We start from the raw sequence: 27,727 nt of genomic DNA, 5'->3' as shown, positions 1-27,727 counted from the left end.
GACATATCCAATTAAAGGAAAAATCATTTTCCTTTGCTTGGCTCTAAGTTTTGGCAAGGGTAGAGTGTAAGGGGTAAGAGTGGGGCAAAAGATATCACAATTTACATAAGACAAAGGCATTGCTTTTTACTTCAATGCCCTAAATCCTAAATATGGAGCTATATTTGTCATTGGTCACTCATATTTTTGTAAATTGACAAATAGGTAATTATGTAGAACAAGGCCAAACAGGAAAAAAATACTTCAGACATAACTCACCATCATAAGTTATACCCAACAATACCCATGAAGCCATATAATTGAAGTAGAGAAGCTGTTCACGAACAAAGTCATTCTCTCTCTCCTCTCGAATACTCAGAGCGTGTGCCTTTGGATCTATTAAATCAAAAGTCTTCAATTAACTCCATGTCAAACCTGTTAACATTTAATACTTAGGTTTACTTTGATGAATGAGCTCATCAAAGCCCAATTACAGTGAAAGATTATTATAACATGTCAATATAAACACTTCCCTACACTTCTAAATAGGAACGGGAAGCAGGTCAAGAAGTTAAATTTGGTCTACATCAAGCAGAGAACTAGTTGTATAGGACAAAAATGAAAACATGTTTATACCCTTCACTTTCTAACATCAAAGTACCTTTTCAGACTGTACCGGTCCATCTCTATGGAGGACAAGCAAACCACTCAAATAGTATGCTTTAAGAAATTCCATATCACAGAATGACTATAATCATTAGGCGGGGTGGGGGGTGGGGTTGAGACAAACTCACCTTAACACAAATTAAAATGAATAGTGAACAGTATTTTATATACAAATAGTTCTCGCTTTGTGTAAATTCACATTATGAAAATTCAACTTTACATAAAGAATTCTGAAAGAAATCAGGATCAGAGAGTGATTGTGAATGTCAAGGCATATTATTTACACACTACATTTGCCCTGGCAGTTGCAGCTTTGGATGCAGATAAGGACTTGACATTGAGAGATTTCTGGAAGTCTTAAATATTTACCATACAATTTGGAATATTTCTAAGGCATAGGAAGATGTTACAGAAGCATGTATGAAGAGAGTTTTGGGGGAAAAAAAAGCATGCCTACAATTTGTTCCTAATTTTTGTGGATTTGATAAAGATGAAATGTTTAAAGAAGTAACAGGATTGTAAAATTAGCACAAGAATTGTAGGTAGAAGTACATGAGAATGATGCGGAGGAATTGATGGAGAACTGTTGAACGTAGATCTGATTGAGCAGCTAACTGCAAAGATTGCAGAAGAAAGGTAAACTTCAGAACAAGAGGTCAAACCAAAAGGGTTCACAATGAAACAGTTGATAGAAGCATTCCATCAAGTAAATTTTTTTCTTGTATTGAAAAGCTAGATCCAAATATTTCAAAAATTTTGAAAGTTCAAAGACTAGATGAAGATAATATTGATTGATATTATCAGATATACAAGGACAAAGAAAGCCACTGTCTACACATCTCTTGATAGCTTCATAAAAAATATACCACAGTCAACCACCAGTGATAAAGGCTAGGTACACTGGGTAGGGAAGGGACAAGACACTGCACACCTATGTCAAAGTTGCTGTATAGTCCTGTGTATATTTTATCATTAACTTTACCTTTCATTTCATGTCTGTTTATTATCATGATAAAGTATTTAATAACAGCATTTTAGTACATTTTATGACTTGTGTAAAGGTATTATTTTGTGTATGCCTTTGGCTAAATGAAGTGGGTAAGGTAGGGGCAAATTTACATTTCATAAAAATTGTTTCACATAGAGGCCTTTGGAATAGTCCACTTATATAAAGTGAGAAATGTGTGTAATAAACTTTGGCTATCCCATTCCCCTTCCCTCATAACTTTATGCAACTTTGCCTCAAGGGAGACTTTCTGAGGAAATGTTCTCTTTCCTGGGTAGGAATACCAAAGCAGTAATGAGGAGGACCCTCAGAAAAAGGTCTATGAGCCACACGCTCCTTAAGCTCATTTTTCTACCTGTAGAGATTTTGGCCAGATCAAGTCAATCTATGGATTGTTTCTCTTACGCAGAAAAAAAATATTGATGAAACCTTGATTGATCAGATAATTCACTCTCCATACATACCTGTACATATGTTTAAAGCCATTTATAACATAGTCCCTCAACTCTCCAGTCTTTTAACACCTTCCATTCTCATTCCCTCCCCATGTACTTTTTTTTGGGGGGGGGGTGTTAAGTGACTTGCCCAAGGTCACAGAGCTAGTGTCAAGTGTCTGAGGCTGGATTTGAACTCAGGTCCTCCTGAATCCAGGGCCTGTGCTTCTAGCTGCCCCACCATGTACTCTTCAGTTCAGTGACAGTGGCCCCCTTTCTGTTCCTCAAGTAAAACATGACATCTCATAACTTCAAGGCAATTTTACTGGTTTTCCCCCATGCCTAGAATGCTCTCTCTCCTCAGATCCACCCCAGGGCTTCTTTCAAGTCTTTCTTAATTATAGCACCTTCCCTTTGTTCATTATTTCCTACTTATCCTGTATATAGCTTGTTTGTACACAGTTGTTTGCAGGTCATCTCCCCCATAAGACTATGAGCTCCTCAGGAGACATGACTGCCTTTCCTTGTGTCCCCAGCACTTATTGTGGTGCCTGGCACCTAGTAGGCATTTTAAAAATGCTTACTGAACAGGAGCAGCTAGGTGGCACAGTGGATAAAGCACTGGCCCTGGATTCAGGAGGACCTGAGTTCAAATATGGCCTCAGACACTTGATACTCACTAGCTGTGTGACCCTGGGCAAGTCACTTAACCCCCATTGCCCTGAAAAAAAAATGCTTACTGAATTAAAACTTGTATATACACACACAGGACAACCTTTCAAGAGACCAGGACCAGGACCAGTAGCATCAACCACTAGACAATATAGGAAACTCACACCAAAGGAGCAGGTAGGAAAGGCATACCCAGAATATTTCTAGTTAAAGGGATCCCTTGCACCCATGTTTCTAGCAGTGATGTCAAGCTCAAATAGAAATAGGGCCACTAATTCATACATAAGGATCTCCATGGGCCACATATCAACATAGTTTTAAAATGAAATGTCATCTATGTCTTACTATATATTTTATCTATTTTGTTAACTATCTCCCAAGTGTGTGTGTGTGTGTGTTTTTGGGTGGGGCAATGAGGGTTAATGACTTGCTCAGGGTCACATAGCTAATAAGTGTTAAGTGTCTGAGGCCAGATCTGAACTCAGGTCCTCCTGAATCCAGGGCCAGTACTTTATCCACTGCACCACCTAGCTGCCCCCTCCCAATTATATTTTAAACTGGTTTGGGCTGCACGGAGGAGTGTTGCAGGTGTACCTCTATTCTAAATGACTAAAGCTTACAGAACCAATACTTGCCAAATGGTCAGTTAAGTCCTCGGACGTGGCTTCTGCTGACGTAGCTCCTTGATGCCCTGGCCTCAGAGACAAGGGGAATAATTGCAGTTATGCCGCTACTGAAAGCTGTCGCGCTCCCTTAATGGATTTTCCTTTGGTACTGACACTTCCTCCGCATCTCTCTGAAGTCTCTATGCTATGGCTGTATCATGAGCAAAGCCTCTGAGCTCTGGCCCAGTCAGCTCTGCCTGCTTTCTGTGATTGTACAGAAAGGGGCTTGGATAGGATTTTATTTATGCTCCTCCTTCTCTTGCCTGCCTTACGTAGGGGCTACTTGTGATAGCCGGGAGGAGCAGAGCTTTTATTTTGTTAAATTTCCAAAATAACCTATGAGCAAAATTCTATCCTAATGCTTATCTCATCAATTCTTCTTCTAGTCTCCCATTTTTACTCCTACCCTTGCTAAAAACCCTTTGTTAACACCCACATGATTTCTGTATTCTTTTTGATAGACTACACCTTGTATAAAACACTTTCTAACATGTTGAAGATATGGGGCAGTGGGGCAGCTAGGTGGTGCAGTGGATAGAGCACCAGCCCTGGATTTGGGAGTGACCCTGGGCAAGTCACTTAACCCTCATTGCCCTGCCCCCCCCCCAAAAAATATGGGGCAGCTAGGTGACACGGGCTGGAAGTAAGGAAGACCCAAGTTCAAATTTAGCCTCAAACACCAGGGTCTGTGTGACCCTTGGAAAGTTACTTAACCCTGTTTGCCTCAGTTTCCTCATCTGTAAAATGAGCTGGAGAAGAAAATGGCAAAACACTCCAGTGTCTTTGCCAAGAAAACCCCAAAAGGGATCTTGAAGAATCTGAAGTGACTGAACAACCACCACAAACTTACGTTCGCCTGTTTGTTTCTAAAACTGATGGGAAGAGGAAAGAGTCTGCTACTGCTTTTATCTTCTGAATACAGAAATCTTCATACTTTTTTGATGAAAGGATTAGGAAATACCTAATGAGAAATTCTGAGAAGTATCAGTATAGCATGAAACAAAAATACCGATAACATGTTCTCCCTCTATTCTTCTCTCCTCCTTCTTGTGCATACAAGAGTTGGAAATCATAGGATAAATTCCAAAATACAATATACTTACTTAGCTTCTGACACTGAAGTTGTACTTCATCTCTTGTTACTGCTAAGAACCTATTTTTGGCAATCATGAAATTGTAGCAACTATTCTGAAATGGTATCCAAGGTGTATTGAGAACAGTGGATGGGCATTTAACAGGGTTAACTTTCTTCACCTCCTTTTCTGTCTTGTCTGGAAGACATGATACAAACGTCATCTGGTTATAATCATATAATCATATTTACATAGTAATTTAAAATTGATGAAGCACTTCCTCACTAGGACTCCATAAGGTGGACACTATAGGTATTCTTCTCCCAACCATCTTGAAAACCAACTTGGAATTTTAATATAAAAATCACCAAACTGAATATACTCTGGCTCAACAATAGCACCACTACGCATATACTAAGAAAAGTCAAAGACAGAGGGAAAGGTAACATATGCACAAAAATATTTAGAGCAGCATTTTTTTGTGGTGACAATGAGCTGGAGAAAAAGTGGGCACCCATTGGATGGGCTGAACAAATTGTGGCATATAATTGGAATATAATATTATTGTGTTCGGGGCAGAGAGAGAATATACAGGATTTGGAGAACTTTGGAGAGATTTGTATAAACTGACATGGAATGGAATAAGCAGAATAATAGAATAATTTACATAGCAATCATAATAACACAAAAGAAAATAACTTTGAAAAACATAAAAACTCTTATAAATCTGTTACTAATTGTGATTTTAGTAGAGAAGAATAAAGAATGCTTAGGGTAGCTAGGTGGCATATGGGATAGAGCTCCAGGCCTGGAGTCAGGAAGACCCTTCCTGAATTCAAATCTGGTTATGTGACCCTGGCCAAGTGACTTAACCCTGTTTTCCTCAGTTTCCTCAACTGTAAAATGAACTGGAGAAAGAAATGGCAAACCACTCCAGCATCTTTGCCATGAAAACTCCAGATAGGGTCACAAAGAGTCAGACACAGTTGAAACAACAGAACAACAAAAAAGAATGCTTTCCTCCTGTTAACAGAATGGTAGTCGACTAAAGGTGGAAAATGAAGCATACATTACCAGAAGTCATGAATGAGTATGTTGATTTATTTTGCTTAAGTGTAGCAAGGGAGACTGAGAAGTCATTAGGAAGTAACAGTAATGTAAAAAGATGAAACCATCAATAAAACATCTTAAAATAAAATATTTTATGCTCATTATAATTTAGAAAAAGTAGAAATATGACTATTGGGGTTATCTAATCAATTTTAGATAGAAATGTTGAATACCATATAGTTAACCTCCTAGACCTTATTAGGACTTTTCAAAAGGACCTTAATGTAATGGCCTGGAACTAAAGAGATTGTTCATGATCACTTGGTCCTCTTGAACTAAAATAACAGTGTTTCTCTTTAGAAAGGAAGTTGCAGGGCAGCTAGGTGGCATAGTGGATAGAGCATCGGCCCTGGATTCAGGAAGACCTGAGTGCAAATCTTGCCTCTGACACTTGACACTAGCTGTGTAACCCTGGGCAAGTCATTTAACCCTCATTGCCCCATAAAAACAAAACAAAACAGAAAGGAAGTTGCCTGGTGCGACTTTCCTGGCTTCATGTGTCCATCTCAAGTTTCTAGAATAATTTCGACTAAATTTTCTGAAGACCTCTCTGTAACATCTTGAGTCCCATTTGAATGAGATATTTCAATATCTAGACAGATATATTCTTCAACAAAAATAAATACATAAATGACCCTTTCCTAACTTCCAGATATTGGGTAGCCAAGAAAATCTAGTTATAATTTTCTTTCAAGGAATACAGATTTTTTTAAAAAGGGAAATTAATTAATTACATTGGATATTCCACCTTAAGGGAAACACACACACACACACACACGCGCACACACACACACACACACACAATTACAAAAACCAAGCCAGAAGTGGATTATTCAACAAACACTTGTTAAGCAACCATGACATATAAGGAATATTATTGACCTTAAAGAAGGATTCCTATCCAGAGATATATAGTTTATATATATGAAGAGGCAGAGCAAAGCAAAAGCATTAGGAGTTGATGCCATGAGAAAAATGAAAATAAAAACTGCTAAAAATATTGTCAGTGGGAAAATATCCAGCTTACAAAAATATTATTTACATGCAACTTTTCAGAGCACACATTGATTGTGGAAAGCCATTTGCAAGAGTACATGTTCCTATGCTTTTACAGTAGTAAATGGCTTCCATGTACAAAATAAGATTTGTCGCAGAGCTCCTTAAAGCCTGTTCCCCCTTAGAGATAATACAATTCAAGAGGAGAAATGGTTAGAATTATAACTTACTTCCCGAGTTATAACAGATAGCACCTGATTGGATGCTTCTACAGCCAGAAGCTTTCCAGAAACCATCAGTGTCCAAAATTACACAGTCTTCAAGTTGTGCACTATTTTCAGACCAGCGGCTAAAACTGAAATGTTTTCCATCTGACCAACCATAGTTGAGTTCATCCTATAAAAGCAAAAGATACATTTAAAAAAATGGGATCATCTTTCTTTGGCCCTAGCAGACAAATCTAAGCAAACATATAAATAAACTACTATACTAAAGAATATTACGCAAAAATATTTAAACAAAATAGCACAAAACTGAGTGTGACTAGAGGTACATGCAACCTTTATGCTTTTATTGATTGTCTTTTTTATGGTTTATTATCTGTGAAAAGAAAGGAAGGGTGTGTGCTTTGACTTTAATCAGTTGGTACCAGCATTGTTCTTTGCATCTGACCTGCTTTTTTGCCCCCTTTTAATATTATCATAGCTATAGTCTACTTATTGTCCTGTTGATTCTGTTTTTGTCATGCTGTAGCGCCTTATATAAGTTATCACATTTCTTTAATTTTTTTGTATTTATTTAAGGCAGAGTATATACAATTTCCTCCTCTCCATCTCCATATCCATTGATTGGATTTTGTCATATAAGGTTATAACAGTGTTCTAAATTAACTATAAAATTGTGGCCATAACCAGTTATCCTTCAACGAAGTACAAACAGCTCTCTGAATGATTCATAAGAGAACAATAGGCTAAGCCAGTAAATTAGCCATGCCCATGGACACTTTTTAAATAGACCTGGGAAGCTGAAAGTGTACAGGCTCGGGAAGTGCTTTGTGGATATGGGGGTGGAAGAAGGATTTCTTTCTCCTCTCTTTCATTGACTATGATATCTGGCAACAGCGTGCCCAGAAGGAGACACCCCATCCAGTTATCAAGAATGTGTTGGTTCAAGAGGATTCAAGGCTCAACTTATGGATCAGACACACATGCTAGACAGAGACATATAAAAGCAACCACATGAAGGAAGAATCAACAGTTTTCAGGAGTGGGACCTTTGGTGACAGAAAAGAGCTAGCTATGGGCTTGAGAAAGCTAGCACTGGCCATCTAGGGTTGAGTTGTGAAGAGGGGCAGACCCTATGAGCCTGGTTAAGCAGCAAAGAGGGTGCACCCATGGAGAGCCATTTGAGGACTGATTGTTAGGCCCTACTCTATCAGGAGATATGGGTTGCCTTTATCACACATGTATACACCTATGCCTCAAGATCCCATTCTTTCCATGGGACTGTATGTATGTATGTATGTATGTATGTATGTATGTATGTATGTATGTATATATTCGGAATAGTGCACCCAAGATTCTGAGGTTGGTATTTGTAACTACTATTTTTACTTTGCTATCTTAGTAATTGGCTATGCTAACAGCTAATTTTGTCTAGAGGCTGAGGGTCCCACTTTGGTGAGAGCTCATGAACTATTGTTTTAGGAGCCCAGAACCACAGGGAACCTAGAACCTGAAGTAGCAGCTGCCTTCTGGCGACCCAACTGTAAGTACTAGCACAATACTGGGGGAATGGCCCAGAAAGGTATCACTAATTCATCTGTCATTCCTTACTACCAAAGACAGATTCCAAAGTACTTCGAATTACAGTACTTAAACTTATTTGGACCCTCAATATTGATGACCCTTTGTGTGACTGTACCATTGGAATGGTGAGTTTTTGAGGATAAGGTTATCACTTAAATTCCCAGATTCAGTTTTGAGGTCTAAAGTTCTAATAGTCTTCTAGTCATGTAGTTTTCTGAAGGACCTTCCCTTTAACTATTCAATATGTTGGGGGATTGGTAGGTACTGTAACGATTGGAATGACGCCACCTGCTGGAGACTTACTGTAGAAGAGTTCTGCCCATGAAGTGAAGGTCTTTGAGGGCAAGACCAGGAGTCTTTTCTTTGGCATCAGGAAGTGACGCGGACTAGTGGGAGGAGGAAGGAAGAAACTGGCGCTCACTCTCGCGCTCTTTCCTTTGGACTCTGGTGGAGAGCGGAGCTAGAAATGTGCTCTCCCTTTAATAGATAGGAATCTAGGCCTTTCTTTCTCTTTACCAAATTCTTATTCTCCTTAATAAATGCTTAAAAGTCTAGCTCTTGCTAAAGCTTATAATTTATTGGCGACCACTCATTAGATATTTTAGACAGACTAGCTAGAATTTTAGCCCTAAACAGTACACTGAGACTAGCCTTAGAAAATAGAGAATTGGCCATCCTTTCTCAGTTTGACATTATTGGACATTTCAAGCATCAGTCTGCAGACATCTCAAACTCCTCTTCCAAACTCCTCTATTTCTGTTAAAGGCACCACCACCCTTCTAGTCTCCCGGGTTTCTAAATTCAGTGCTCTCCTTAACTCCTCACTCTTACTCACCCTACAGATCCATTTAGTCATGTCATTTCTACTTTTGCAACATCTCTCACATCTGACTCTCTTTATTCAAAGTCACCAGTACTTTGTCACCTCTCATCTGGACTGTTTCAATAGCCTCCTAAATTGAACTTCTTGCTTCAAATCTCTCCCCATTCCAGGCCCTCCTCCATACAACTTCCAAAAGTTTCCCATCTAGAGGTGACAAGCCTGGGGTAAGGAAGATATGAATTCAGATTTGACCTCAAACACTTACTGTGTGACCTTGGGCAAGTTACTTAATTTTTGCTTGCTTCAGTTTCCTCAACTGTAAAATGGGGGTGATAATAGCATCTACCTCCTAGGGTTGTTGTGAGAATCAAATGAGATAATAATTATAAAGTGCTTAGCACAGTGCCTGGCACATAGTGTTATATAAATGTTAGCTATTATTATTATTACATACAAATATAGAGTTCTCCAGATTGCTCTCCTGCTTAATAAACTTCAGCACTGCTTTCTTTTTTCTTCTTCCTAGGACAGGAACATGGTACAGTGGAAAGAACAATGGATTTGGAGTGAGAGGTCCCAGGTTCAAATTATGACTCAGCTGTTTACTACCTGGGCCTAAGTCCTGTAACTTCTCTGGGCCTCAATTTCCTAATCTCTAAAATCAAAGGGTTGGTTGAGATGACTTCTGAGGTCCTTTTGGGATAAAAATATCCTATAATCTGTTCTCTTTCTCTTCTCTGTGGTTGGTTGTAGAGAACCACCCCAGTTCCTAGGCTCTAACCATCTAAAGTTTTAATCATAAGTAAAAAGAACCATGCTGTGTGGTTACTAGAGATTTCCTTCCCTACTATGTGGATGGAAGGAATATAACTCTCTCATTGGTGGCAAGAAAGCCAAATACATTTTGAATTTCTCCTTCCTCACTTTCATACTCCCCTCCCCCTTTTCTGGCATCCTTAAAGTCCCAACTAAAATCTCAGCTTCTCCAAGAAGCTTTTTTTTTGGATCTCCCTTAATGCTAATGCCTTCCCTCTATTGATTATCTCCAATTTATCCTGTAATATAGTTTGTTGGGACAGAATTGTTTGTGTGATGTCTCTGTCATTAGACTGTGAGCCCCTTGACAGCAAGGACCATCTTTTGCCCTTCTTTGTATTTATAGTACTTAACACAATGCCTGGCATATGATAAATGCTTGTTGATTACCAACCTACTGTACTGGAATCAAATTCTGGACCCTATGGATAAATTTAAGCTTTTATCTTGGAAAATACTTCTGAAAACAAACGTTCACACAATTTCTACATAGAGTCAGTTAGGGCAGAGTACTTACATCTTGGCTTGAGAGTCCAATCCACAACGAAGAATTATTAAGAACAGTTTGCACAGTAAGGAAAGCTTGTTGATATGGATCTGTGATGCTCACTAACTGCATGGACTCCTTTTGGCACTCAGTCAGGGCCTCATTCCACCTCATGTCTTTCTGGATTATTTTGTAGGAATAACCTTGATACTTTACAATTCTAGAGGCATTCTGCAACACAGGACTGTCTTGAATTTCTGTGTGTCAAAAATAAAAAGAAATCATTTGAAAACCTTGGGCATTTGCCAATTATTTTTTTTTAGTGAGGCAATTGGGGTTAAGTGACTTGCCCAGGGTCACACAGCTAGTAAGTGTTAAGTGTCTGAGGCCGGGGGCAGCTAGGTGGCGCAGTGGATAGAGCACCGGCCCTGGAGTCAGGAGTACCCGAGTTCAAAATCTGGCCTCAGACACTTAACACTTACTAGCTGTGTGACCCTGGGCAAGTCATTTAACCCCAATTGCCTCACTAAAAAAAAAAAAAAAAAGTGTCTGAGGCCGGATTTGAACTCAGGTACTCCTGACTCCAGGGCCAGTGCTCTCTCTACCGCACTATCAAGCTGCCCCAATTATTTTTTAAAATACATTTATAAAGGGCTCAGTACTAATATTCCCTCCCTTAAACCCCCTCCCAAACCCTCCCTCCCCACCAGCCATAACATGGGAATACTTGGAGGTTTTGGAGCAGGGATGTGAGAGTGAAAGAGAAATCACTTGTAGTGAATAAATAAAATGGTTGACAAAGTGTTTCTTTTCTGAAAATAAAGAAAAACTCTATTCATCTGATCTAATGTTTTCTGTGCAGTTTGTAAGTCCTTAGCAGATTACAGAAATGGTTTGAAATCAGATTGTTGCTCAAGGTCGATGTCAACTACTTTTATTGTCTGAACTGTTTTATCAAGGAGATATATCAAGTATCCTCTCTGCATTGGCACTGATAACCTCCTTAATTCCTGAAAGGGTAGTCAATTTTTACACACCAACGTTCACACTGGAAAGAACACTTATTACAAGATCTCCAAAGTCATCCTTCGATGTTATGTTTCAGTTTTTGCTTTATGGTAAGTGTAGAGGAATGAAAGGCAATGGTCTCGAATTGTGGGACAAGCCCTTAATGGCTTCAATAATAATTTAGAAGTTTGGTAATAGCATTTATATAGTACTCTAAGGTTTCTAAAGTGCTTTATAGTTGTTATCTCATTTGATCCTCACAATAACCACATGAGGGAGATGTCATTATTATCCCCATTTTACCTTTTTTTTTTTTTTTTTTTGGTGTGGGCAATGAAGGTTAAGTGATTTGCCCAGGGTCACACAGCTAGTAAGTGTCAAGTGTCTGAGGCTGGATTTGAACTCAGGTCCTCCTGAATCCAGGACTGGTGCTTTAATCCACTGAGCCACCTAGTTGCCCCCCCCCCCCCATTTTACCAATGAGGAAATGGAGACTGAAAAAGGTTAAGTGACTTACCCAGAGTCATATGGCTAGTGTTAAGTAAAATTTGAACTGGGTTCTAATAAAATCCAAGTCCAGCACTATAACCACCATGACATCTCACTGCCCTATAATTATTGACAGAAAGCTACTTCTTGGCGTCTGGAGGCATTATGAAACATGGCTTTAGAATTAGAAGCCTGCCTTAGGCAAGGCAATCTGTCTCTTTCAACCTCAGTTTCCTTGTCTATGAAATGAAGGGACCAGATTAGATGATCCACTTCTTTCCTTCCATCACCATCCAAATTCTATGATCCAGTGACAGTTTAGGGCCACTCTGGTTACATGAGGAAGCTAGCTTTCTCTTTATCCACTCTGCCTCCTGTTAAAACCTCATTGTACTCTATGTGAATAAAAGGAACCACACAACCTTTTTGAAAGCATGCTGGAAACCCATTCTCAGATATCTATTTTACTGCAATTTAGAACAGAAGGCAGCACAGTTAGTGGAGTGTTGGGTGTCCACGTTCTCTTCCAAGTGTGAGTTTAGCAAATAATGTTTGCCTTTATAAGAGAGTTAATTGTTTGACATTTGATGAAGTGGGGTAGGCAGGTCATAAAGGATAAGGAGGTGATTTGTTACCCTCCACAGACTAATCTGATCCTTATACCACCTTTCCATTTCCACAGCAGGTCACTATAATGGGTATCCATGGGGAAAGCATGCCTCTTTCCCTTCTGCCAATGTGATACTTGTATCTATGGGAGAGAGTCCAGATCTGCATTTCCATGGTGATATCAGAGAAGTCAGATAGTGTCATATATTCACAACTTGAGTTTTTGTGCTCTTACGCAGCTCTACATATTGTATTCCCTGATAGAGAGAGGTCTGATTGAATAAGACAAGTGGAGACCAAAAGCTAGAAAAAGCCACTGTACAAGTTTTGTTGCTCAGATCCTGATTTTAAAGTGTATGAAGACAGATGTCCTCAGTGATGTAGTGGAATGGGCACTGCACTTGAAGTTAGGAGTTTGTTTCCTGTATTTGTTAATGACAGCTAGGTGATGCAGTGGATAGGTCTAGAATTAGGAAGACTCATTTTCCCGAGTTCAAATCTGACCTCAGTCATGTACTAGCTGTGTGACCCTAGGCAAATCATTTCACCCTGTCTGCCTCAGTTTCCTCATCTGTAAAATGAGCTGCAGAAGGAATGGCAAACCACTCCAGTATCTTTGCCAAGAAAACCCTAAATTGACGGCAGCTAGGTGGTGCAGTGGATAAAGCATTGGCCCTGGAGTCAGGAGGACCTGAGTTCAAATCTGGCCTCAGACACTTGACACTTAATAGCTAGCTGTGTGACCCTGGGCAAGTCACTTAACCCTCATTGCCCTTCAAAAACAAAAAAACAAAATGACAAAAAAAAGAAAACCTCAAATGGGGCCGTGAAGGGTCAGACATAACTGAACAACTAACAACAATAACATATAACCAGAGTGCCAAACTGTCATTATGAGATCATAAAATTTAAATCTTGGAGGAACCATGGAAGTAGATCATTTAGTCCGTCTCCTTCATTTCACAGATAAGGAAATTGAGGTTGAAAGAGACAAATTGACTTGCCCAAAGCAATCTTTTGATTCCAAAATCATGTCCCATAATTCTTTTTTTTTTTTTTTTGGTGAGGCAATTGGGGTTAAGTGACTTGCCCAGTCACACAGCTAGTAAGTGTCTGAGGCCAGATTTGAACTCAGGTCCTCCTGAATCCAGGGCCGGTGCTCTATCCACTGCGCCACCTAGCTCTCCCCTAATTCTTTATTTTTTAAAAATATCCCATCTATACCTGTCCCATATATGCTAGAGATAGAAGCAATATGGCACAATGGATAGAGAGCAGGCCTTGAAGGCTAACTTCATTGGCTCATATTTTCTTTCTTTCTTTGTTTGTTGTTTAAGTAGATATCTTGCCATTGAAAGGAATGAGTGTAACTTAACTTCTCTGATGCTCAGTTCCCTAATCTATAAAAGGGAAATATTTGTAGTACCAAGTTTGTTCTCTGTAAAATTATGAGTGTTACATAAAGATGAATTACTAATTGTTTTTGTTGCTGTTCAATCACTTCAGTCATTTCTGACTCTTGGGGTTTTCTTGGCAGAAATACTGGGGTGGTTTGTCATTTCCTTCTCCAGCTCATTTTACAGATAAGAAAACCGAGGCAAACAGGGTTAAGTGACTTGCCCAGGGTCACATAAGTGAACTGAAAAAGAGGAGTCTTCCCTGACTTTAGGCTCAGCACTCTCTCTACTGTGCCACCTTTCACTCTGCCCCAAATATACTGTCGGCGCTTATTATTACTGGCTTCAGGTTCAGTTTTCATTCATTTAAAAAATTTAGCCAAAGGTAGTTCGATAGATTAATGCAAATCTTCGCTTTGTAGTATAATTGTGGGGTACATGATCCTAACAATGATTTTCCTCTAGAAATATACAAAATCTGATGGCAGAAAAAATACTTTGTATCATCTTAATATACCACTCCTAATAATTTAGTGAGATTGCAAGGTGAACTTTTGTTGTATAGGGCAATTCCCAAGAAGGTAGACCTATAGCACTAAATACCCTCTAAGAGGACACAGGGGGACTGAGTTGTCCAACAGCTAGGGGAAGTAGACTCTTTCCTGTCAGAGGATTCATCTCCTTTTGTGGTCTCTGAAAGTGAACTATGAAATAGATCAGTTTTTTTTTTCTTCTCCATGCTCTCTCCTTCAGGGACTTCTAGATGAAGGTGTAGCAAAGAGTAGAAGGATTTCTCCCAATCTTCTCCCATTCAGCTTCAGGAACAGGAAATGGTGAGCACAGAATCACATGGGATTTTAAAAAAGAAAAAAAAGAATCACATGGGATTAGTAGATATGCGTCTACACACAAACTGAGAGAAGAGTTCTCTACTTGAACTCACTCTGCATAGAGTGAGATTTTAGAATCATTAGGCAACATGATCCAGGGATCTAACCTTCTATCCTGAGAAAGGAGATTTCCTGGGAACTGCCTTGTAGTGATCTCACGCTTAAGAGTTTCTGATTCAGCCTGAACAAATTGTGTATGTGATTATGATGGAATACTATTGTGTTGTAAGAAATGATGAGCAGGATACTCTCAGAAAAAACCGGAAAGACATATGAATTGGTGAAAAGTGAAATGTACTGTGTACAAAGCAACAGCAGTATTGTAAGATGATCAGCTGTGAATGGCTTAGCTCTTCTCAGCAATACAAAGATCCAAGACAACTTTGAAGAGCTTATGATGAAAAATGCTTTCCATTCCCAGAGAAAGAACTGATGGTATCTGAATACAGATTGAAGCATTAAAATTTTTTTTACTTTATTTTTCTTGAGAGTTTTTTTATCTGTTTTCTTTTACAACATGACTAATATGGAAATGTTTTGCATGACTACACATTTATAACTTTTTTGGAATTGCTTGCCTCTTAATGGGGAGAGAGGAAGGGAGTGAATTTGGAACTCAAAGTTTTTAAAACAAACATTAAAATTCTTTTTTACATGTAATTGGGGGAAAATAAAATACTAAGTAAATAATTTTAAAGAAAACCGTTTCTCATTCAAATGTGTGAAAAGCAGCCTCCCAGCAGGCTAAGCTCCTTCTGCAGTTGAAGATCTACAACTATGTCATGATGGGTCACAGAAGAATATTGCCAAATTTTCTTGCTATTTCTGTGAGTTTTCCTGACAGTACAGGTCTGAGGTGAATGGAGAGTACTCTTCAGTAGTCCCAAATGTCAATTTCAAAGAGGAGGAGGATGGGCTAATTTGAGGGGTTGATGTTCCCGTACTGTTCAAGGGCTTCTTTCATTTCTATGTATTTTCTGTGGTGGGTAAAATAAAGGCAGTTGTATACCTGGCAGGGATCAGAACAGTATGCCCTAAGTAAATTAAAATCTAATTGGGAAATGTTCAAAAACATAAAATACAATATAACATAGATTATACTAAATTGTGGTTTCTTAAGTCAAGATGCAGCTCGTAGGGATTTCCTATTTGAGTTTGACATCACTGCTCTAGTCAGTAGTGTCCATTCAAATAGAAATGAGGGCCACAAAACTATATGTAAGGATTATCATATTGACTTAAGGTTTTTTGCATGTTATATTTTGTGTTTATTTGTATTTATTTCTCTTAATTACACATAAAAACTTTTTAACATTCTTTTCCCCCCAATTTTGAGTTCCAAATTCTCTCGCTCCCTCTCTTTGTCCCTCCTTGAGAAGGTAAGCAATTTGATATGTTATATATGTGAAGTCATGCAAAAATATTTCTCTTTTTGTCAAGTTGCAAAAGAAAAGAAAGCCCCCCTACCCCAAGAAAAATAAAGTTTTAAAAAGTATGCTTCTATTTGCAGCCAGACTCCATCATTTCTTTCTCTGGAGATAGATAGCGTTTTTCATCATATGTCCTTCAGAATTTTGACTTAGTTTTCTTTCTTTTTTGTGTGTGTGGGGCAATGAGGGTTAAGTGACTTGCTCAAGGTCACACAGCTAGTAAGTGTCAAGTGATTGAGGTCAGATTTGAACTCAAGTCCTCCCGAATCCAGGGCTGGTGTTTTATCCACTGTGCCTCCTAGCTGCCCCTTGACTTAGTTTTAAAATGTAATATTTTCTATATTTAACTCTCTAAAACTATCAGGTTGCAGAGAAGATGCTGACTTGAACTGGTAGAGAGAATTTCTTCATCTTGGAGTTCCCTGTGCCAATGTCATGACAGGGTTAAGTTCTTATTCCATATCTAATATGTATAGTATTCATTGTGTATTGTATTATGCCTGTTGGAACCCTGTTACCCACATTTGGGGAAATCTAGACGCATTATAATTAAGCAGTAGCTTTATATTTTTCTAGAGAATTCTAGGTGGGACAGGAACCAAAGAGAGAAACTGAACCTTTTGTGGTTCCCTTCCAGCATCAAACCGATTTTGTGTGATCCCAGAATCCTTGGTGGAAAGGGGCTGACTATGGTTTACATATCAGTCTAGATATTGTTCAGCTTTTTAAATTTATGAACCATATTTGATGAAGTCCAATAAAAAGTTGATTCTTTAAGTTGATATTCTGTGATCATCTTCGAATATGGCAATATACACAAGCTCTGAGGAGTACTAAACAGTGCTTTTTCTCGAAATTCTTTGTCACGGAGCTCCAAATGCTTGACAAAGTGCGTAGCAGTGGAATCTGACCTGTCCATAAGTACACGGCACTTATATTTGTGAAAGCACAATGCTTATACCGTGTATTAGTAAGCACAGAAAGAAACAACCAACCTCTCCTCGCTCATCTAGGTTTTTGCAAATAATTTCTCATAATTTAAACCAGGAATTTTGTTGTCATCCATTTGTTTCAGGCATATCTGACCTTTTGGGACCCCATTTGGGGTTTCCTTGATAAAGATACTGGAGTGGTTTGCCATTTCCTTCTCTAGTTCATTTTATAGATGAGGAAACTCAAAACAAGCTTTTTTTTTTTTCCCCCAAAGCAGATATCTTATGACTGCAAAGGATGGAAAGAATCACATGAATTTTTATTTCTGACTACCCCTCCTGAGAGGATGTACCCAAGAGGGGAGGGTCCCCTGGGACCACTGTGGAAGCCCTGAAGACTTGTCAAGAGCAGTGAGAGATATGAAAAATAGTTGTCAACTTAACCTTAAGTAGGAATACTGATTAGGGGGAAACCTGAATTGGACTAGACAAAGGTTAAAGAATGAAGTCGTATGTATAGACGAGATTCTACCAATTCCCAAACTGCTCCATTGTCATTTTCAATTAGGAGGCTTTAGGAACTACATTAACTAATATGATCACTATCATTCCGGTCCTTAGATTACTATTTTTTTTTTAATTTTTTTTAGTGAGGTAACTGGGGCTAAGTGACTTGCCCAGGGTCACACAGCTAGTAAGTGTCAAGTTTCTGAGGCCGGATTTGAACTCAGGTACTCCTGAATCCAGGGCCGGTGCTCTATCCACTGCGCCACCTAGCTGCCCCCTTAGATTACTATTTAATATCACCTATCAAATAAAAAAGAACATAATATGGAAAAAAAACATTCCTATACCCAAAGAGTTAAACACTCTTGAAAGCTATTCAGGCTAGACTATTTTAGATCCTGGGATCATCTGTCTTGATAATCTGCTTCGCAAAGTTGAAAAATATCTGAAGATGTTATTGTACCAAGTTAAGCAATATAAAAGAGTACATTTATGCATTTCAGTGACAAACTCTTTTTGCAAAATTGCATCTTTACCTTTACCTTTATGTCTGCTATCACACAGGCACAACATTTGCTGCAAATAAAATCATACCTGAATATTTTTGACATAAAGATAAATTGTGTTCTTCTTTACAGGAAGTTAAATTCCATGTCCCAGTTAAAGTTGAATTCTGAAGGTTGAGCATCACAGCACAATGGTTGTTTGAGTCTTCATCAAAAAACTAAACAAAAAGGCAAAGAATTCATAATACTTAAGTATGAAGATCAAGGACGACTTAAGTGATTTATTTTTTTCAGAGACAAATAATCCTTGCCCAAGAACTTTTTGACTTTTAGTTTTTAATGTATTTCATCAAGAACACAATTACTGGGGGCAACTAGGTGGCTCAGGGGATAAAGCACCAGCCCTGGATTCAGGAGGACCTGAGTTCAAATGAGGCCTCAGACACTTGACACTTACTAGCTGTGTGACCTTAGGCAAGTCGCTTAACCCTCACTACCCTGCAAAAAACAACAACAACAAAAACCAACTCAATTATTTGAGTTTGGAAACCCTAGTAAATCCTCAAAGCATGGTGAAAACAGAATTAACTTTAAAATACTGCAGTAAAACTTTAGAGAACACCCAAACCTCATATAATGTGAGAAGAGCAATTTTTGTGTGTTGTGAGCATTTTGTGATGCTAATGTAGGGAATATTACGGCAGACACAAGTGCTATGAATACTCTCAAAGTCACATTTTTGGAATATCAATGGCTGATGACAAACTTTGGCCATGGTGTTAAAGAATGGGAGTTGATTTTAAAGTGTGTGTGGGGACCGGGAAGGATGTGGAAGGAGGCTGGAGAAGTAGCTGATAGTCACTATAATTGACACCAAGAACATTAATGCCCATATTTAGCATTTCTATTTTTGTGATTTATGTCTATTTCTTTGGGGAAAATTGTTGCTTACAATTGAATTATTATTTGTCTCAGGAATTTGTGAAGAACCTTGAGCCCCAAACCAAAAATTTCAAAAGATTAAAGAAAATCTTATGTCCAGATTCATAAAACGTCCTGTGAATTTGGCTAGTGAAAAATTTTATTTTCCTCCCACTAAGTGGAATTTAGCATTTCCTCCCACAAAAAAAGGAAGGTAGATGTTGTAGTGGATAGAGTATTGGGCCTGTAATCAGGAAGACTCATCTTCCTGAGTTCAAATCTAGATTCAGACAATTATTGTGTGATCTCATACAAGTCACTTAATCCTGTTTGCCTCGGTTTCCTGGAGAAGAAAATGGCAAATTGTTGCAGTATCTTTGCCAAGAAAATGACAATGGGGTCATGAAGATTCAGATATGACTGAAACGAAATTATTTTGGGAAGAGTTCCATAGGCTTCACCAGACTGACAAAGGGGCTCATAACACAAGAATGTTTAAGAACCCTTGCACCGGAATTCATAAGCCTGGAAACTAGCATTCTACAATGCTGCTGGAAGAAAGCAGGGATGTACAGCAGGTGTCCTTCTGCTCCTGTGATAATATTTTATGAGAAACCTGGACATTGGATATGATCGTTGCCACTCTGAAATGCTATGAACTTACATCCAATGGTATCCTTTGCTCCCGTCCCTGCAATAATGGGTGGAAGTTACTATATAACAGCTTGTTGTTATCAGTCCATTTGCTCATCTTTGTTGTAGTACTTCTGAACAGACCAATCCAAACATTAGTTCCCAAATCAGGAAGTAAATATGTCATGAAGTCTGTTAGAAAAGAGAATGATTCAGAATTGATGCCTTATCCAAAAGAAAAATATTTTTAAAAATACAGGTGAACACTTGCCCCTTACTTACTCACCTAACTCAGCAGATACTAAGGCAAGGATATTTCGTTCATTAAAAAAAGAAACCCAGTTATATATTTCAACATATAATTATATTATACAACACAAAACATATACTTTAAAGCAATTCAGTTAATGTTTATTTTTTCTCTTAATAGTATTTTGTTTTTTCTCAATTACAAGTAAAGATAGTTTTCAACATTTATTTTCATAAGATTTTGAGATTCAAATTTCTCTCCCTCCATCCCTTTCCTCCTCCTTCCCCAAGACAGCAAACAAGCTGATATAGGTTATATAGTACAACAAAGAACATACATTTTAAACTTCTACATATTAGACTATATTCTCCTGCTATATATTCTGAAGAATTTTAAAAATTCTAAATTCTTATATTTGCAAAATACATCAAATGCTTTAGTGTCATCTAGGTTTTTACTATGTCTGGGATTTGAACTACTGCCCACTAGAACTTCACTGACATTATTATGGGCTGTTTCTACAATTTTCCTGCAGTTTTTCCTGTCATTATTCTGCTACACTTTTCATTATCTCTATCATTTATGTTCTAATCAGATCTGGTTACCACAGGAGAGGTTCTTAACCTAGGTTTTGTGAGCTTAAAAAAAATACTTTGACAACTGTATTTCAATACCTGAGACAAGTAAGCTAAAATAAGAGTGCTGTAATTGGTTTCTTTTGTAATTTACACATTTAAAAACATAATTCTGAAAAGGAATAGATGGATTTGCCCAGATCACCAAAGGGATCCATGCCACCAAAAAAGTTTAGAAAACCTGCTTTAATTCATTCTCTTACCTTGTTCACTCTGACTCAGGACTGAAGGAAGGGTACCACCATAGGTACGACAATCTCCCTGGGCTTCCAAAAATGTACGAAGTTTTGGTTTAATCTTCAGAAAACACTGCAAACAAAGAGCATACATCCTCTATAAGGGCCAGGGACTTGAAAGCTCTTATTTTTACCTATGTACAGGAACTAAATCATTCACCTTTCAGAGGACTTATTTTCAGGCCATACAGCTTGACCATTTAAATTTTTTTTTTGGTGGGGCACTGAGGGTTAAGTGACTTGCCCAGGGTCACACAGCTAGTAAGTGTCAAGTGTCTGAGGCTGGATTTGAACTCAGGTCCTCCTGAATCCAGGGCCAGTGCTTTATCCACTACGCCACCTAGCTGCCTCCTTGATTATTTTAATTTAAAGAAGGGGCTCTCTTCAAAAGCAAACTAAAGCAATCCCATCCCTATACCAAATTATATACTTTAAGGATACAGTGAAAAAAAGAAAGATGTATACATTTTTTTCTTTCAGTAGTAAAATGTCTGCTTTATGTAACTTATAGAAGTCCAGCACTGTCAATAAATCAATTAACATTTCTCAAGTGTCTCTTTTTTCTTATTAGGAACAAACACAAATAATACTTTGAAGGATCTCTGCGTTGTAAGGGAGTACAAAGGCCATGTCAAGAATCCACTTTATAGCACTGAAGATAAATGACATAAAGAGGGAGGAGCCTAATGAACTTGAAACTCCATTTATATCCCTTGAAATTCTTTTCTAAACTTCTATAATGTACGTTTCAATTTTGTTCAGTTGTAGTTGTATGCATTATTTTGTGCTTTATTTTTTCAAGTAGCATTCCCTCCCTCCCTCCCCACTAAGACAAGCAGTGTTAAGTAGTAGATAGAGGGGTGGTCTTGGAGTCAGGGAGACCTAAGTTGAAGGTCTATTTTGACACATACTAGCTGTGTGTGTGTGTGTGTGTGTGTGTGTGTGTGTGTGTGTGAGAGAGAGAGAGAGAGAGAGAGAGAGAGAGAGAGAACAAGTCACATGCTTCAGTGACTCTGAGCCGATATCTGAGCCGATAAAGTGGCTGATGAGTTGCTGATTTGCTTTGGTAGATGGAGTTTTCATGCCAGGAATTCTCTCTGACAATAAAACCATAGCTTCTAACCCTACTTTTCCCTTGGAGTTTCAAATACATCTTAACCAAAAAATAGAGAGTTATAAACTACACTTCTTGTTTTAATAATTTTATTGCATTTTATCATATTGATAGGCCACAGGTTTTGCTTCCCCACTTCATTATGGGTTATTTCTAAATCTATTTTTAAAATATACATATATCTCTATATGTATGTGTGTATATACACACACATGCACAGAGAGAAAGAGACACATGCTCTCCAAGTTTTCAATGACAAAGGTCTTTTTAAATACATTTTCATAGTTTTGTTTTATGGCAGTGAAATCTACCTTTGAAGAATTAAAGATGGGTGCTACACAATTGGTGAGTGTGAACAGGATACAACATATAACTAATAAGAATCTCCACAGGGGAACAGGAGTAAAGTATGTCATCAAGGAACTGTATGACAGATGTATAATCTCTTGATTTCAGGAGAAAAGCAAGGAAGAATGTTAACAAATTGGACAGATACCCAATTGTGAAAATATGGCTGTAAACTACATAGTCTGGGCATGCCTGAATGGGCTGTAACCTCTGTTATCTGAAGTAATTTAAGAATTGATGAGATTATGGATCCATCTCTGTCTCTTAGTACACAAATTGAGGAGTTTCTTAGCATCATGTCTAGAAGTGGCCTCAGAGTCAGGAAGCCCTGTATTCAAGTCTTATCTCTGATGCAAAGTAGCTGTGAAATTCTCAGAAAGTCACTTAATCTCTCAGTACCCCAGTCCCTTCTCTAAGACTGTAGAGCATGGTGAACAGTTTCTGATATACAAGGGCAGAGCAAGCTCCTACTGTCCTATATACCAATGAACTCATAGATCCAACTAAAAAACCCAACTATCTAATGAGAGAACACATGCACATAAAACTGTTCAGAAGATCTTTGAGCTGATTATTTTTCCTTCTCTTTTCAATCATTTCCTTGGGGTATAGAACCTGAGCCAGAATTAATGTCAATGGATACAGTGTGTGTTTGTGTGTGTGTGTGTGTGTGTGTGTGTGTGTGTATGTTAGTGCAACATTCTATATTCATTTTTATTATTTTTAATAGTTTAACAGTTATATAATGAATCTTAAAATTGATTTAATTAGCATTTCCTTAATTGTTAGTGAGGTCCTACATTTTTGCATTCAATGACATACTATATTTTCTCAAGCATAAAGTATCTCTTTTAATCAAAAATGAATTGCAATCTGGGGCAAGTAGATATTTAACAAATATTGGTTAGATTTGATGGCCTGTATAAGGAGTTCCACTGCTGTAGATACTCCTTCTATTTGTAGTAGCAGCCTGGTGGGCCTGGGTCCGGTTAGGGATGCTCTGGCCTTGAGGGGGACATTATGACCATGGAGAAATACGGTTGATCAGCTTGTTGGGATCAGTTAGAGATTACTCTTTCCTTGGAAAAGCAAAGTAGTTAATTAACCAGATAGTGGTTGGTCAAACAGGTAATAAAACAGCCACCCAGAAAGCTGGGCTCCTTGAATTTACAACATGAGCTTAGTTGGGAGCCATTCATGTTTGCTATGTGATTAGGACCAGGTAGAATCTCAAGTTAGAAATGTGGAGTTTTTATTATTCATATATCCAAATAGCTAACATCATTTTCAAATTGCTGTAATTTTTCAGTCTTAGCTCTCTATCCCCACCCCCTTCTTGCCTCTATAAAATTGTCATTTTCTCTTTTGTTCAGGAAGTTGAAGTTAGGCTTCTTCTCCCAGCCATATCTCTATGGCTGTCTGATTAAACCTCCCTGCGGGTTGAAGTTACTCTTCTTTTCCCAGCCATACCTGTAAGTGCTGTCTGATTAAGGAACATGCCATAAACCTGGGAGTTGAAGTGAGATTTCTTCTCCTGGCCATACCTCTGTGTGCCAAATTATAAAAACTTTTACTTAAATTTGGATTGGATTGTCTGGGCAAGGAATTCTTTGAAAGAGGAATGTTTTCAAGAACCCATCTAGCAGTAATGTATTGATATAGCTCAGACAATCCTAATGCTTTTTTCTACCCTATCCATTTCTTATCCATATTTTCCACAAATCTTCCCTAGAGGATCCACTCAAGTCATTGTTGGTCTTCCTCTGACTCTTAATATCTCACTGGTCCCTAAGCCCTACTCAGGCTGTCCATCTATAGTCTCTCATCTTGTTACAACGGCTATAATTCCTTTTTTAGCCATATATGTCCTTGACAATGTATTTTACATGACTTCTCCTGTGTAAGTTGCCAGTAACAATAGTCTGTTCATGTCTAGCATGTTTCTTTTCACCACTCTTTAGTTTGCAAGGGTAAGTAATCATCAAAAGTCAGTTAGGTGGTAGAGTGGATAGAGTTCTGGGTCCAAAGTTATATTTGTCCTCAGATACTGGGAGATGCTGGGCAAGTCACTTGATACTGTTTGTCTCAGTTTCTCATCTATAAAATGTGCTAGAAAAGGAAATGGCAAACCACTCCAGTATCTTTGTCAAGAAAAACCCAAATGGGATCATGAAGAGACAGACATGACAGAAATGACTGACCAACAAAAATCATCAAAAGTTTGGCCACCAGGTGATTATTATTTTTTGGCCACAGTGACCTATGAAACAAACAAAATAACAAAATGGCACCACATGGCTTTCTGATGCAATGATGGTAGATATATGAGAATAATAAAAACCATACACTTCTTAGACTGTCTACAAGCACTTTTGGTCTTCAATGGGTAATGTGAAACTTATACATAGATATCCCTAGTGAATGAAACCAGAAGACAGGAACTGTAGCCAAGTGGAAGAAGTGTTCATAGATTCCCCTTAAAATCATAAATAAAGGAGTTGGCAGCATAGCCAATCCATCATGTATCCAAAAGTGACAAGAAACATAATTTCACAGAACATGGCCATCTGGTATAAAGGAGAGAGAGCCTGGCATGTAATGGGAGCTTAAGAAATGTTTGTTGATTAACTAATAAAAGCACAAGCTTTAGAGTCAGAGATGTTGGTGTGAATCCTGGCTCTGCTGCTTATTACCAATGTGACCCAAGGCAAGTAATTTTAACTTTATGAGACTGTTTACTCATATATAAAATCTTTGCTTGGACTAGAAAATATCTAAGACCCCTTCCAATGCTTTCCAAATCCTATGATCCAATGATTTTAAGTCATAGCGACAATAAAATGTACAAGTAGACTTTCAAAAAGGTAATTGTAGCTTATGTACCGACATCCATTGTAGAGGATGAAAATTGGAGAAATCCCATTAAGAATTTCACGAGGTCCTCCCAAACATACCTTGATAGTGATTTCAAATTGAGAGTTGGCACAGAATAAAACTGATGTTGGAATATTTGGTTTGACATCACGAAATGAAAGAAGTCCAAAATTTGTAGACTATTCAGAAGCTTCCCAAGAATTACATGAATTCTTTTTTCAAGAAGGGGGATTATTAAAGCACTAAGTGTAGTAAACAAACACCATTAAAGAAAAAGAAAGAAAGAAATTGCCTATGCTTTGATGGACAGGAAACAACTAATTACAACTTCATTTGAGAATTAGCTCTTTATATGCAATTAGTTTACCAACTGATAAGGATTTAAGTCAAAGTACTATCAAGTTAGAAAAAAAGATAAGGATAGGGAGACCCTCCATAAAATGATGGCATCTTCAGCCCAGGCCTATTTAACTAAACTTTTGATTCTGAAAAGAAACTCTGTCTTTACTTTATAAAAGTAAAACCATTTATCTGATCATAATTGCTTAGAGAAGTTTAATTATGGTTACACTGCTCCCCAAACTGAAAAAATAAGGAGGCCCCCAAGGATTCAGAAACTACCTTTGCCAGAAAATAATCTCTTTGATATACAAATCAATCAATAAGCTAGTAATTGTTAGTGTCAGGTTCCAAACCCTTCCTCCTACATCCTTCCTAAACCCAAGTTCAGAACTCTTTCCAATATACTATACTGCCTCCCAAAACATCCATCTCTAGAGCATTCATAGATTAACCTGGGATGACAACAAATAGAATAGAATAGATCTGTTGTCATTCTTAGAGTAACCCATTTTCACTGCTAATAAGAGCGGAACCACTAGAACTGGTTTCCACCAACTCAGTACCAAATATGTCACTTAAGATGAAATTGGTCAGATAGAACTGCTTTCCAAAATACACATTAAAAAAAAAAAAGACTAGCTGTGTGACCCTGGGCAAGTCACTTAACCCTCATTGCCCCGCAAAAAAAAAAAAAAAAGAAAGAAAAGAGAAAAGAATCTGTGCCCAAGGCACTCAGGGATCAATTTAAAAAAATCTCAAAGAGAAAAACATGAAAAAATAATGGGAAAGAGCATAGATGATACTATCACAAAGGGGTGGACAAGAAGACTGACCCAAATGTCTTCTTTCCCATCTCTAGAAAATCTTTGATAATGGTCTATGTAGAGAGGGGGTCCTTTATGAAAACACGAAGATGCAACAGGTAGGTTTGTACAGATGGGCTTTTTTTGGGCAGTTGATTATATTTTTAAGGTCATAGAACTGATTGAGAAGTATAGAAAACATAGGAACCTGCTGTTTATTATTTATCCATTTAAAAATAAAAATATTTGTATCAATACAACAAAATGCAGTCCAGAAAGTTAGCAAGTTTTCTCTCTTCAGACAACATACTGGTCAGTCAATATTTATTACTTTCTTCATGTCTGACAATGTGCTACATATTGGTCAATATGCCACCCTCAAACATAGGCTAGGGCCCTTATATGAAATAGTAAAAAAATTTTTAAATAGATAGGTATACACTGAATATATACATTTTTAAGTCCTTCCTGCTATATCATTTGAGATATACAAATTCAATACCCTTAGGTTTTAATTGCTTAACATACTTTTTAACACTCTGTAATCCAACTGCTTCCTAATGCATTTTGCTATGAATTTGCTTTTCTTGAATTTTCACAAGCATGCTGAGGCCACCCTCTTGTTTTTAAATGTATCCCTTTGGAAAAGAGATTTTTTTAAAAATGGCTTCCTTAACCTTCAATTTACTAGTCTCTAAAAAAGCAAGAGCCAACAAAGGATAGATTTTTGCTATGGATGCTCTTGGTATTCAGTTGCAATGCACTCTCGACATTATATAAATTTGAATAATTTTTTTCTTGATCACCAAGAATTCGGTAAACAGGCTGAAGGGATAGTTTATAAGCAAATGACTGTGAGCCAAAGATAGAGACAGCTTCATGTTTACTTAGGAATTCTATCCTAGTCATTCAACCTACTCATTTCCATTGGCCAACTCACTTGAGTTAAAGATTTTTTTTTAAACTAATAAGAGAAAGGAAGGAATAATTTGCTGAACATTAGCAACTCATTCTCACCAGCCCTCCCAGAGTACCTATTCTTTTTATTTAAATTAAATTTTAAATTTTAAATTTACATTTTTTTAAAATTAAATTTTATTTAAATTAGAAATTGCCCACAATTTCTACTGATGAAGTACAGGTGGTGTTTTTAATTATCTAGTAGTTCTTCCAAGGCATTTATTTGCCTGCTCCATTCAAAAAAGGTTCTTGCTAATGTCCTGAAAGCAGTACATGGTTAGGGTTATAAAGTAACAGTTTTCCTCTTA

General features: G+C 37.8%; 1 protein-coding gene across 1 annotated transcript in view; it reads right to left on the bottom strand.

Moving 5' to 3' along the window:
* The window catches only part of LY75 (lymphocyte antigen 75), a 139,777-nt gene that overhangs the window by 17,516 nt on the left and 94,534 nt on the right, over window positions 1–27,727 (bottom strand). The window contains exons 22-28 of the mRNA XM_043994952.1: window positions 20,946–21,051; window positions 19,889–20,049; window positions 18,392–18,521; window positions 10,566–10,792; window positions 6,832–6,997; window positions 4,526–4,693; window positions 259–375 (exon numbers count right to left, since the gene is read on the bottom strand). Coding sequence (XP_043850887.1) covers window positions 259–375; window positions 4,526–4,693; window positions 6,832–6,997; window positions 10,566–10,792; window positions 18,392–18,521; window positions 19,889–20,049; window positions 20,946–21,051 — 1,075 coding nt within the window. The remainder of the gene's footprint in view (window positions 1–258; window positions 376–4,525; window positions 4,694–6,831; window positions 6,998–10,565; window positions 10,793–18,391; window positions 18,522–19,888; window positions 20,050–20,945; window positions 21,052–27,727) is intronic.

This window comes from Dromiciops gliroides, chromosome 3, assembly GCF_019393635.1.
Source record: "Dromiciops gliroides isolate mDroGli1 chromosome 3, mDroGli1.pri, whole genome shotgun sequence".
Taxonomy (NCBI): Eukaryota; Metazoa; Chordata; class Mammalia; order Microbiotheria; family Microbiotheriidae; genus Dromiciops; species Dromiciops gliroides.
This window is presented reverse-complemented; position numbering and strand designations above follow the sequence as displayed.